General features: G+C 33.3%; 1 protein-coding gene across 2 annotated transcripts; it reads left to right on the top strand.

Moving 5' to 3' along the window:
- Window positions 1–1,981: 1,981 nt before the first annotated feature.
- Window positions 1,982–14,246, top strand: LOC131950559 (polycomb group RING finger protein 1). Of its 2 annotated transcripts, none has more exons than XM_059312775.1 (8): window positions 1,982–2,159; window positions 4,549–4,651; window positions 4,742–4,894; window positions 12,067–12,141; window positions 12,526–12,625; window positions 13,090–13,231; window positions 13,315–13,395; window positions 13,490–14,246. In XM_059312775.1, the coding sequence occupies exons 1-8, from the start codon at window positions 2,151–2,153 to the stop codon at window positions 13,547–13,549; spliced, it is 723 nt and encodes a 240-aa protein (XP_059168758.1). In that variant the 5' UTR covers window positions 1,982–2,150; the 3' UTR covers window positions 13,550–14,246. The 2 variants fall into 2 exon arrangements, with proteins under 2 accessions (XP_059168758.1, XP_059168759.1); XM_059312776.1 differs by lacking the exon at window positions 1,982–2,159 and adding an exon at window positions 3,681–3,817.
- The last annotated feature ends 368 nt before the right edge of the window (window positions 14,247–14,614 follow it).

Raw genomic sequence — 14,614 nt, forward strand, 5'->3', positions numbered from 1 at the left:
GGGTGGAACCAAGTGCGGCACCTAATGGTGTCAGCCCCTCCCCCCGTAAACACACACACACACACACACACACACATATATATATATATATATATATATATATATATATATATATATATATATATATATATATATATATATATATATATATATATATATATATATATATATATATATATATATATATATATATATATATATATATATATATATATATAAGTATATGTGTACGCATGTGTATGTATTCAAATAGATTTTTCTGGATGTATTTAATGCCCCCCACCCCATACAAGTCTCATTCAAATCGTTTTCCTCAGGCATATTTTGCAACGTTGAGTTGATGAAACTCTCCCCCCCCCCCCACACAGTGATTGCTTACAAATGTGCTCAGATAATACAAACGATTTGATCTATAGTCGGTTATAAATACAGCTGGATGTAGCATGTTTTATCTATCATTAGCCAGTTTACGTCATGGTGTCATCCCCACCCCCTCCACCCTTGTCAGGATGTGTCAACTTTGCTATTAAACGAGACTTTAACTCACTCTAATCAATCACTTAATTAAGTGGAATTATCATTTTTCTGTATATATTTTGCTATTTTTTTTGCCTTGATGTCACCCCTAAATTAAGTCACTCGGTGCGGTCCGCCCCGCACCTCCCCCCTGCTACGCTTCTGCATATAATATATATTTTACTGGTGCGCAAAATGAACCGCGGCATCAACATCGCTGTGTTAAATAAACAACAATATAAAAATATTCTTTTTACTGAGTCGTAAAAGATAGCTTTTTTTTAAATTTTGTCCGTATGTCTTTGTGTTTGTATATGTATGTATGTGTGTGTTTATGTCAGTGAACACGATTAATCGAGTTCCTTTACAGCTAGTTTTGATAAAATTTCATGTACAAGTATTGTATCAAATTTGTAGTTCTGTATAAACTTTTCAGCGATTTCCGGTAACCCGAAGTGGAACTTATTCTACTTTCAATTTATCAAAGGTCTATAACTAATTGAGTACTGTTTCTGATAGATAAATGAAATTTTACATGTAAGTGAAAGATCTAATTCTCTGCCTCCTTTCAAATTTTGAGTAGTTTCCGTTGACCGGAAGTAGTACTGTACCTTACAGCCTCCCATCGGAAACACTTTTTTTTCAAATAGCAAAAACCTTCCCAGAAGTATCATCAACAGCTACTCAAAGTTTTATGGCGATCGGATGAACCGCAATGCATAAACGACGTCGCGCTTAACCCTCAAATTAAAAAAAAAAAAGATTTTTACCTGCTCCTCCCCTTCGTCTCAAAAAGGCTAGACCTCAGCCTCCTCAAATCAAAATAGCATTTTTGTTTTTTAAAACATCGTTTTGTTACTAAAATATTTTCTGAGATCAGTCAAATTGGATTTATTAATCTACTTCTATTACGGTTTACAAAAAAAAAAAAAAAAACAGTCTTTAAAAGAGCGCAAAATAAATGCAAAATTTAAGTTTTGAACACTACTTTTTAGAAAGCAAACGTATGTTGATCAACTTGAACCCCTCGTCACTAAAGTCTGACACTGAAGCCCCACAGCCCATTGGAGTGTAACGTAGTTAATGTACGATACCTTGTCTGTTATGTTAAACTGTGTTATGGATCTGGATCTAGTATTAAGTAATGAGGTGGTGCAATTTTAAAAAAGCTTACTTTGTAAATTATCTGCTTTTCAGAATGCATTGAATAAAAGCTGACACGCCTTGGTTTGGTATTTTCTATAGGCTTTCCAATTGATGTGTTGTGGTGTAGCAATAATGATAAATGTCAATAATAATAAATAATAAATGTTGTGTGAAAACATTTCTTGGAATTTATATAAGAGAGTAATTTATGGATTAATTAATAACATAACACTAACAGTGTATGTACGGTTGGTAAATATAATATATTTTAGCACTTAGGAGTACCTGTTATTAGGAATAGTTTTTGGTAATTAGACCTGCCAATTTTTGTTACAGCTTTCAGTTTCACATAAAAACATTACTGCAACATCAACTATCAACTTAGATCTAATTCTAGATCTAGATCTAGATTCTAATTCGTTGTTGCATTTAATTTCGGATATGCTACAACTTGGGTTGATACAATTATTATTTAAATTAGAACTACAATGGATGAGGTAGATATCTAGAAAGCAAGAAGTTGTGATTAGTGATTCAGATTTAGATTAACTGATTAGTTAGGGCTTAGGTTAGGCCTAGTCAGATTTGATTAAATTAATTAAATTTCTTTCTACTTTCTAGATTAGTAGTATGATTAGGATTAGGCAGGCAAATAATAAATAATTATTAAAATTAGGAGATTCTAGTTATCTAGTAGAGTAGTAGGGCCTAATATTTTTTGGTAATCTATCGTTTTAGTACTTTTAGGTGTAGGCTACGTAAAATCACCCGCGACTTGTAATGTGAAAAACAGGTGACTCCTTAAATTTTAAAAATTATTTCACATTTTGCGGAGGATTTATGTTTTTTTAAAATACAAAAAAATTGTTTCCTTATTTCATATTTATTATTATTTAATATTTATGTAGGGGCCTACCTGTTTTTAAACAATTGAATTAAAAAACTTTTCCGTAATAAATGAAGACTAGCAATGTTTCCAACAGATGCAACCAAGCTCATTTACTATAGCAGCCATCTTGTTTAAGTTTTATTTTTATAAGCTTATACCTCGAGATTCAGGGGGAAACCACTCTATTTTACAAATGGCTGCTGTTTATATAGTAAATCTTGCTCTCCGACACTGCTGTTTAAAGTTAATTTCTGGCCTATATCGATATATTTAGCCATTGATTTAGGTTTATTATTCATTTATCTATAATATTTGACACAAACATATGACAATATATCTCTATTAAAGCCTGACAATGAAGTAACGTTTTCGTACATTCATAGCTGCGGGCGATTTTACGTACCCAAAACTATAGATTACCTATTTTTTTTTATATTAGCCCCTGCCCTATCTAATATGAAATATCTTTTAACTATTATCTATTATAATGTAAAAAAAATATCTCAAATACAAATGTAGCCTGATTGTTTATTTTGGTTAAGGCACGACACACAACACTGTGCGTGCGTGGTATGTGGCCTGACCGACTGAAAGGAGATTGTTTATATTTTTTTTTGAGTTTATATATATAACTCAATGCAACAAGCCCGCGGGTTGGTTGAGGCAGCGCCAGGGGGACGTTCTGACCGGGATTCAAAGGGACGACTCGAAATATCATCCTAATAATTTACTATAGGCCAACCCTTATTGATTATTGAGTATTGATGACTTGGTTCAATTTGATTGAGTCTTTGACTATTTTCACAAAACTCTTTAGTAGTAATGACACTATTTGACAGTTTATGAGTTAACAATAATATTATTGTTTTACGAAGTGCCTATTCCCATCCGACTGGGAATAGCCGTATTAGGGCTAAACACAGTCGTGACTGTTTTTGATAGATTTATTGTTAAAAACACCAAATCAAGCATGAAGTTGTGTGGTCGAGTGGAAATGTGGGTGGCTGATGTGCTAGAAGGTGCTGGTTCGAACCCATCAGATGCCTTGTCTTTTGACACTTAATTTATGCCCCCTATTATCAAAATTATTATTTCCCTGTTGTTCAAGAAGGTTACGTTTGTTAATTTTTAAATCGTTTGTGACATTATTAATGGCACATCTGCAAAAAAAAAACAACAAAAAAACAACCTGCCCCTTAGATTTTTGCTAAGAGAAAAAACAACTTGGGACATCCTATTTCACCTGATAATTGCGAATTTTAAATGGTAATTAACTGTTGAATAGCAATGTGAACTACTAACTAAATTGATTCATAATTAATATTATTTTTAAAAAATTACTAGATCTATTAATTAGATTAGTATAGATTTAATTATAGTGCATATTGATAATTGATCAGTTCATCTACCACCAACATAGCAGAGAGATAAGAGCCTAAAAGCTACACTTAAACCATACCTTTTATTTTTTTTAATGAAAATGTAACAAATAAAAAATAACACTGCTCTTTTCTTAATCTAGATCTATACCTCAGTCCCCAGTCACAATAAATGCTTTATTATCGTAAGATATTATTCCCAGTTGTATTTAGCATGAAATGACAGCCGACTGGGAATAGCCGTATTTAGGCTATTCACAGTCAGATGGGAATAGCCCAAATACGGCTATTCCCAAACGCCTGGGAATAGCCTTGGCCATAATATTAATACATTTCATTAAATCTAAATTAACATTCTATATTAATTAATTAAGGCCTCCATTACTATTAGGTCTAGTGTATTAGCCATTATTTTTATTGGTAGGAAAAATACTCAGAATAGTGTAATTTATTCCCAAGTTTAGGAAGTAACAAAATGTTACAAGACTTTCAGATTAAGTAATCTTTATCTTGTATTTGACTGAAAAATTTACAATTTGTTCAGATTTTTGTAACATGTTATTTAAGGAATATCAAGTAGAATTTAATTGTTAGCCATTTTTGGTTTTCGATTTTCAGGAAATAAAGCTGTGTATACAAGAAATAAACCCTCATGTTGTTTGTTCATTATGTGGGGGTTATTTTATTGATGCTACAACTATTACTGAATGCCTGCACACATGTAAGAATTTTTATAGTTTATCTAATCAAAATATTGTTATTTTTTAAAGGGATAAAGTTGGATTCAATTCTGATTTGTTGTTGCTTTCAGTCTGCAAGAGCTGTATAGTGAAATATTTGATGAACTGCAAGCATTGTCCTCAGTGTCAACTCAAGGTCCATGAGACACATCCTTTATTTTTGCTTCGGCCTGACAGAACCTTGCAAGATATAGTTTATAAGCTGATTCCTAACCTTTTTGAAAGTAAGCTGCTTTTTTATTTCATGTATTTGCTATTGTTATGTTATTGTATCATTATTTTTTTTTTATTATTAGCTAAATCATTCTATGTCTATAACATCCCACTTTGAACCCACCTAAAGTCGTGGTATACAAACAGCTAGGTCAAGCTAACAGGTTGGCAGTCTACATGCATGTCTGTATGTAGCTAGGCCAATGCAAAAATTTAATTTCAGTAAAACAATATAATAGTTACATATTTGGATAGAGACTGTCAATCTGATTACAGATCAGTTTGAATTTTCAAAATCTGACCATACACAAAAAAGTTATGAATTTTTTTGTCATTAAAAAACAGCAGTTTTTTCAGACAACCGGGGTAGACCCTGAAAGAGGAAAAATACTGGGAGGGTATGGACCAAATTTTTAAGAGTTTTTCACTAAAAGTGGTATAAAAGCAAGCAGACTTCACCAATTGATGTCATTTTATGATATTTTGTAGATTTTTCTATGCCGAATCCAATGATGCTATTTTAAAAAGTGTCTTTAGATTATATAACAGACTTATTTCATGGATTATGTAATACCCCCTTCAATTTTTTTTTACAACATCTGATAATCCGTGTGATAAGAAGTCATTCTTTAAATTAAACACTGTTTTAAACCATAATATGACATTTGTAAATGCTGAAGCTAATGGTGATATTTAAAATGGTAGAACATTATTACAAAACTATAAAGGTCAGGTTATGTAATTCGCACCTTTTGCTCATACTTTACCATGCATTTATTTTAAAATCTCTTTTGCTCATTGTCAGTTAACTGAATAGCCTACTTAAAGAAAAGATAACTAATACAGTTTTAATACAAAGAGAAGGATGCTATAACAATAGTATATTTGTGATGATGTAACTTCTTAAAATATGTTATGTAATCTATGTGCAATCATACAGGCCTACTCTATTCCAAAAATATAGGCATATCTTATTATATTTATATTTCTTGTTACTTTAAATGTCATACCATTGATACAACTTTCTTCTATAGAATTAGCCTAGTTACAAATGTGTCTTATCAGAATCAAGGTGCTTTATGACAAATTTGTAATATTTTTAAACACAAAAAATTGCTCATTTTTACAATTTTAATAACATAAACATTGGAGGAAAATTGTTTTTTTTTTTAGCTTGTACAAGGTAGTGTAAGTTATAGGTGTATAACATATATTTATATATGCTCAATGTTTATGCTAGTTGTAAGCTTGTGTATTTTGTAGGCCTACCATAGGCCTATTACATTGGGAAAAAAAGCACGTGTTTGAGTGCTTGACTGTGTGTAGTAGATGCTAGGCATTTTTTATGTTTCCCGTGTCTGGCTAAACACGGAGGCGTTTATCACCATCAGCATTTGCCTAGATTTAGTTCAATCAGACGTGGTTAACCAGGTCTTCTGACCAACGAATTTTATTGCCGTATTACGTAAACACGAGGCTAGATAGGCTAGTCGGCCAACCCGATGAACGTGTCAGACGAATGTTATGTAATTTTAGAGACAAAAGTCTGGGAAGATTTCCTGATCTATGCCCGAGGGTTAGTAACATCCACTCCACAAAGTGAAGGGGGAGGGAGGTGGGGTATGAAACCACCGCGAGCCGCTCGGGTACCGTACGGGTGTTATACAACATCAAAGGCGCCGACCCTCGGCTTGTCGCGTCACGGAGTAGTGGGGGCGGGGTGAGGCTATGGATGTTACATACGGTGTTACAATTGTTACATACCGTGTAGGATGGTCAGTGACTCCCCATACCCACCCCATCCCATTTTGGTCGATTTGGCAAGCTAGTAACCTCCACGTTGTTACGGGTTTTAAAATTTTTTAGTCAACCGAAAAAAAAAGAGCCCGGGGTAAAATTTAATTTATTTTTTAAAGCCATTTTTACGAAAAAGTAATGTACACAATAATGAAACGTTACGGCACGCGAATCACGTCAGCATTGTTTGGTCGGGTCGCAGCTATCCGGATTAATTTCTAAAGAAGATTAATTTTGACGATTAGTAAACACTATTACGACTTTTTTTTTGCCGTTTCAATGGTTTAAAACAAAGTTATGAAACATGCCTGTCTACTTAAATATAAAATAGCAATACCCGACGAGTCAAATACGGGAACACACGTATCTATCTTTAGAAATTGTTTATAGTCTCATCCAATCGGATCAACCGCCTAGCGTCACGTGACCACACACTCGGCTGTGCTACACGATGTGTAGATTACGATTCAGTCGGACGGCGGCCGACGCGTTAATTTTTATTTTCGTTCGGTCTTAAAATGTATGGACGGCTTTATTATGAGGTGTTATAATACATGTCATATATTAAAATAATCGGCGGGATTTCAGGAATACAGCTCAAGGTTCAAATGTAAAATAGGTCAAATAATAGACCGGGAAACTTAGTTCAACTTTGCGGTCCGATATCTCCCAAAGTATTTAACTTATTTTGACCACGAACCTTGAGCGTTGTACGTCTACATTTAATCTGTTCGTCTGCCAAATTTAATTGTTGTAGTACGTAAACTCGATACGTCTATAAAAAAAAATTGTAGCGCGTCATATTTAAAACACAGCGATTCGAAGCACAGCCGAGCGGTTCAGTCGGACAGCGGTCGGCGCGTCATGTTTTGATTTTCGGTCCACTTCAAAGTCTATAGACGTCCTTATTATAGGGCCGAATATGACATATCATACATATTAATAAACGTCGAGATTTCAGGAATACAGCTCAAGGTTCAAATTAAAAATCGGTTCATTAATAGCCCAAATAACTTAGTTCAACTTTGCCGTTCGATATCTCCAAAAGTATTTAACATATTTTCCCCAAGAACCTTGAGCGTTATACGTGAACATTTAATCTATTCTTCTACCAAGTTTCACAGTTGTAGTACGAAAACTCAAAGAGTCTATAGACTCTAAGTAACACCCCTCTTTTAAAAAGGTGAAAAAGCCTCCCCCCTAATCGGCACGTCGCCGCGGGGGGTAAAAAATGCGATTAAATCGGCGATTTCTTCAACGTCTGAAATAATACAGAAATCAAACTTATACAGTTAAAAAGGTTGTTCAATTACGAACAGAATGATGTATAACATGTTAACATAAACACAATAAAAGCATGCAAAAAACAGAGTTAAACATGCAGGGGGTAGGGAAAAGCCGATTTGTCCGATTTTCTCGGCAGCGGCATTGGCCTAGCTACGTAGCTAGGCCAATGCAAAAATTTAATTTCAGTAAAACAATATAATAGTTACATATTTGGATAGAGACTGTCAATCTGATTACAGATCAGTTTGAATTTTCAAAATCTGACCATACACAAAAAAGTTATGAATTTTTTTGTCATTAAAAAACAGCAGTTTTTTCAGACAACCGGGGTAGACCCTGAAAGAGGAAAAATACTGGGAGGGTATGGACCAAATTTTTAAGAGTTTTTCACTAAAAGTGGTATAAAAGCAAGCAGACTTCACCAATTGATGTCATTTTATGATATTTTGTAGATTTTTCTATGCCGAATCCAATGATGCTATTTTAAAAAGTGTCTTTAGATTATATAACAGACTTATTTCATGGATTATGTAATACCCCCTTCAATTTTTTTTTACAACATCTGATAATCCGTGTGATAAGAAGTCATTCTTTAAATTAAACACTGTTTTAAACCATAATATGACATTTGTAAATGCTGAAGCTAATGGTGATATTTAAAATGGTAGAACATTATTACAAAACTATAAAGGTCAGGTTATGTAATTCGCACCTTTTGCTCATACTTTACCATGCATTTATTTTAAAATCTCTTTTGCTCATTGTCAGTTAACTGAATAGCCTACTTAAAGAAAAGATAACTAATACAGTTTTAATACAAAGAGAAGGATGCTATAACAATAGTATATTTGTGATGATGTAACTTCTTAAAATATGTTATGTAATCTATGTGCAATCATACAGGCCTACTCTATTCCAAAAATATAGGCATATCTTATTATATTTATATTTCTTGTTACTTTAAATGTCATACCATTGATACAACTTTCTTCTATAGAATTAGCCTAGTTACAAATGTGTCTTATCAGAATCAAGGTGCTTTATGACAAATTTGTAATATTTTTAAACACAAAAAATTGCTCATTTTTACAATTTTAATAACATAAACATTGGAGGAAAATTGTTTTTTTTTTTAGCTTGTACAAGGTAGTGTAAGTTATAGGTGTATAACATATATTTATATATGCTCAATGTTTATGCTAGTTGTAAGCTTGTGTATTTTGTAGGCCTACCATAGGCCTATTACATTGGGAAAAAAAGCACGTGTTTGAGTGCTTGACTGTGTGTAGTAGATGCTAGGCATTTTTAAAGTTTCCCGTGTCTGGCTAAACACGGAGGCGTTTATCACCATCAGCATTTGCCTAGATTTAGTTCAATCAGACGTGGTTAACCAGGTCTTCTGACCAACGAATTTTATTGCCGTATTACGTAAACACGAGGCTAGATAGGCTAGTCGGCCAACCCGATGAACGTGTCAGACGAATGTTATGTAATTTTAGAGACAAAAGTCTGGGAAGATTTCCTGATCTATGCCCGAGGGTTAGTAACATCCACTCCACAAAGTGAAGGGGGAGGGAGGTGGGGTATGAAACCACCGCGAGCCGCTCGGGTACCGTACGGGTGTTATACAACATCAAAGGCGCCGACCCTCGGCTTGTCGCGTCACGGAGTAGTGGGGGCGGGGTGAGGCTATGGATGTTACATACGGTGTTACAATTGTTACATACCGTGTAGGATGGTCAGTGACTCCCCATACCCACCCCATCCCATTTTGGTCGATTTGGCAAGCTAGTAACCTCCACGTTGTTACGGGTTTTAAAATTTTTTAGTCAACCGAAAAAAAAAGAGCCCGGGGTAAAATTTAATTTATTTTTTAAAGCCATTTTTACGAAAAAGTAATGTACACAATAATGAAACGTTACGGCACGCGAATCACGTCAGCATTGTTTGGTCGGGTCGCAGCTATCCGGATTAATTTCTAAAGAAGATTAATTTTGACGATTAGTAAACACTATTACGACTTTTTTTTTGCCGTTTCAATGGTTTAAAACAAAGTTATGAAACATGCCTGTCTACTTAAATATAAAATAGCAATACCCGACGAGTCAAATACGGGAACACACGTATCTATCTTTAGAAATTGTTTATAGTCTCATCCAATCGGATCAACCGCCTAGCGTCACGTGACCACACACTCGGCTGTGCTACACGATGTGTAGATTACGATTCAGTCGGACGGCGGCCGACGCGTTAATTTTTATTTTCGTTCGGTCTTAAAATGTATGGACGGCTTTATTATGAGGTGTTATAATACATGTCATATATTAAAATAATCGGCGGGATTTCAGGAATACAGCTCAAGGTTCAAATGTAAAATAGGTCAAATAATAGACCGGGAAACTTAGTTCAACTTTGCGGTCCGATATCTCCCAAAGTATTTAACTTATTTTGACCACGAACCTTGAGCGTTGTACGTCTACATTTAATCTGTTCGTCTGCCAAATTTAATTGTTGTAGTACGTAAACTCGATACGTCTATAAAAAAAAATTGTAGCGCGTCATATTTAAAACACAGCGATTCGAAGCACAGCCGAGCGGTTCAGTCGGACAGCGGTCGGCGCGTCATGTTTTGATTTTCGGTCCACTTCAAAGTCTATAGACGTCCTTATTATAGGGCCGAATATGACATATCATACATATTAATAAACGTCGAGATTTCAGGAATACAGCTCAAGGTTCAAATTAAAAATCGGTTCATTAATAGCCCAAATAACTTAGTTCAACTTTGCCGTTCGATATCTCCAAAAGTATTTAACATATTTTCCCCAAGAACCTTGAGCGTTATACGTGAACATTTAATCTATTCTTCTACCAAGTTTCACAGTTGTAGTACGAAAACTCAAAGAGTCTATAGACTCTAAGTAACACCCCTCTTTTAAAAAGGTGAAAAAGCCTCCCCCCTAATCGGCACGTCGCCGCGGGGGGTAAAAAATGCGATTAAATCGGCGATTTCTTCAACGTCTGAAATAATACAGAAATCAAACTTATACAGTTAAAAAGGTTGTTCAATTACGAACAGAATGATGTATAACATGTTAACATAAACACAATAAAAGCATGCAAAAAACAGAGTTAAACATGCAGGGGGTAGGGAAAAGCCGATTTGTCCGATTTTCTCGGCAGCGGCATTGGCCTAGCTACTGTATGGCTTTTGTATTAGGCATGTGACCTACTAGAGTAAAAACATCAATGTTATGAAAACATCAACAACATCTGGAACATGTTTGCCGCTCTCTGAAAGAGCAGGTCCAGTAAAAGGAACTCGGATGTGGATTGGTCAATTGCAGGAGGGCTCTGATCTGGAAACTTCCACATTTGTTCTGAGAAAGGACATCAGGTTGGCAACTGGAACGTTAGGTTATGTATGAGATGGGGAAGGTAAATCAAGTCACATCCTAGATAAGAAAATATATTCTCTAATCCCCACGATCAAGAAAAAGGATACCCAAAAACACCTTGCATAAATTGAAAAAGACATAAAGATAATTGGAAAGAGTGGGAAAATAAATAGAAGAACTAAAGAGGGAAAGAAAAGCATGGAAGGATATTGTAAATGGCCTAGTAAAAAGGCGAAGAATAATAAATAATATACTGTCATACCCAAACATTTTAAGGCAATGCCTGGGTTGGGTAGTTTCGCAAACAATTGCTAACCAATAAGACCTGAGTTTGGACTCCGGGCAGATGAGGCAAGGTAGCTGAGGATAGCAACACATCTATGAGAGAATACTGGAAATAAAAAAACAACTGCTGCTTTTAAAATTTCTTGGTTGAACTAAGGTTATGGAAGCATATTTATGGAAGCAGAGTTAAGTCAGTCAGTTTGTTGACTCTTATTAAATCATGTTCGAGAAAATCTCTCTTATTACATTTAAGAATCAACTAGAAGAAACTTTTCAAAAAATTATATTAATCAAATTACAATATTCTAATTCTATAATCTCTGTATAATATTTCTGTTTATACTGAAGTGATTTACAATCAATGGTGTAAATTCTAATGCAGATAATTTTTCAGACTCTTTCATTTATCTCCTTAGATGAAGAATTGCGTAGAGAAGAATTCAACAAGTCAAGAGGAATGGCCATAGATAAAAAACCTGGAAATAAAACTGGTAGTTCACATACACTTGTACACTCTTAAATGAACTATGTTCATATTACTTTTTGCTTAATTAACTTTTTTATTAAACTAAAGTTTGACTGAACTAATTAAAATGAAAAGGCCTGCAATGTTTTGTTGAAGTATTGTCAACAAGTTCATCTGAGTTCCCTTGGGTTAAAAGTAAAGGTGATGACTAGTGAGTCAATGAAGTAGTACATCTGTTTGTGTAGATAATTGATTTTCTATAAAACAAGGTATGGTTATGCCCAAAAAATATTTTTTGTTAAACTTTAAATTTCAACGCATTTATGCAGAAGTTCTTGTTTTAATCATGTGCAATTCAATTTTAAGAGTTAGTTAAAAAGAAGATACATTGACCAATTATTTTTCACAGAAGAACCTGTTGTACCTAGGTTGTCTAGTATCATCAACAATCCAGATGGACATTTGTACAAAAATGATGAGCAAATTTGCCTTTGTCTAGAGAAATACAGGTAATTTATTATATATATTTATAGCCCACGTTTTAGTTTTTCTACTTTTTAGTATTTTATTTTAGAAATAACTAAAAAAATATAAGTCAGTGTTATTCTTTAAGTTATAATCTGTTCTATATTTTAAAAAATCAGTCTGTGCTTTAAGATTTGTATACAACACTCATCATGAGAACTATGTCTTAGCAATCTCCCCTTTTATTATTGAATACCATCTTATCCTAAATATCTTATGACTAATGATATTCTAATCAGAGAAAATGATTTATTCTTGTATTGTTATAGGAGATTCACTTATTGGCATAATTCAAAAGAAATTGTTCTTTTAAAAATGGGTCACCAAATTTTGACAAATCCTGATATTGGGAACTGAAAAAGCTTGTAAAAAGATAAAGCAGTTTTGTCTGTAGATTTATTTCTAACTTTATATTCTAGAAAAAAAATAGAAATATTTTTCTCATCAGATCTCAGCGTGTTTTGTATCATGGTAAAGTTCTCAGCCTGCGATCTTTAGACAGAAAGTTTTTACGATGTTCCATTCGTGTTCTTGTTTCTCATTTAAAGGCAATGCTGTACAAAAAACTTGCTATACCAATTGATTTACAGGTATGTGCTATTGGATCAAATTGAAAAATCTTTGGTAACTGACATTTTTAATGTGAACTTGAAACAATTTATTTCTCTTTTAGATTGAAGTAATGTGTGATCGTGAAATTTTAGCTGATGAAGTTTCCATGAAACAGATATTCCTCTTGAACTGGTTTGGCAAGGTATAATTTATTTCTCTGTTTAAATGTATCTATATATAAATCACAAATATTTTTCTGTTTTAACACATGGAAAGTGATGGTTTTTTCTTTATAGGAAACACCAATGGTCTTGTTCTATCGATTTCATGAAACACCAGAAAATGGGATCACTTAAGTTAAAAAACAGAAGTGTTAACCAAACATTATCATCAGATGCTCTAAACTGCATTAGTAGTACTAGTAGTTCTATGGTAAACCTTTAATCTATGATATTAATGAATGTTTCCAATGTATGGCTCAATAGTTGACCTATTGCATGGATCTGTGTTTTTGTCCATTTATTATCTTGTATAGTTTACTACACACCAACTTCAAGTTATTATTATTAAATATGGTACTAGAAATTTATTACATTTGTGTAAAATTTTTTATAAATGCCAAAATAGCATTGTATAATACGCCGACAATTAGAAGTTATGTCAATTAGCCAACTTTATGAATGATTATTTAATTGTGACTTACATTCAATAATTCAAATTATTTGTACACATCTGTTAATATCAAAGTATACTGTCCTTTGTTAAATAATGCATGTATTAATGTATAATGGCTATAGCATAATTTATGTAAATTTGCCCCTGAACGAACAGCCCTTTATTTAAACTTTTTTAGATTTTAGTATAGAACATGAATAGATTTAATTTGCTTTTTTAAAAATGATCTGTCATGGTAGGTTTTTTTTTATATACAAGAAACAAGAGAGTTAATAGAAGTTTATGGTAATATTTTTACAATGTCACTTATGGAGCACTTGATATTTTATGACCATAAAACATACAATGACTATATAATTAGAATTCTCTACTGAAAAATAAATAAATAATATATTTGTCGCAATTTTTTTTATTCCTGAGGCATGTATACTACTGCATTAATTTTGGCAACTATTTTCAATATCATGTATACTATTATAAAAATAACATTTTCTATGTTTGAAGAAAATAAAAACATAGCAGCTACAGTTTCATGAATTTGTGCTTCAAAGTTCAATTTTAAAATTCCTCTTAATATTTAATTTGTCACCAGTAAACCGCTTTCAGTCAGAGCAAATAAGACTACATAATGTAATTTGTATCAAAAATTTCTGAGCTTTCAATATTCATTTGAAATTAATAGAGATCTGATTACCAAAAATGTGCAGAACCATGAACAAATTCTCAACAAAAACTTTAAGAGCAGG

This window comes from Physella acuta, unplaced genomic scaffold (genome assembly GCF_028476545.2).
Source record: "Physella acuta isolate Inbredline_101_S28 unplaced genomic scaffold, ASM2847654v3 ptg000770l, whole genome shotgun sequence".
Classification (NCBI taxonomy): domain Eukaryota; kingdom Metazoa; phylum Mollusca; class Gastropoda; family Physidae; genus Physella; species Physella acuta.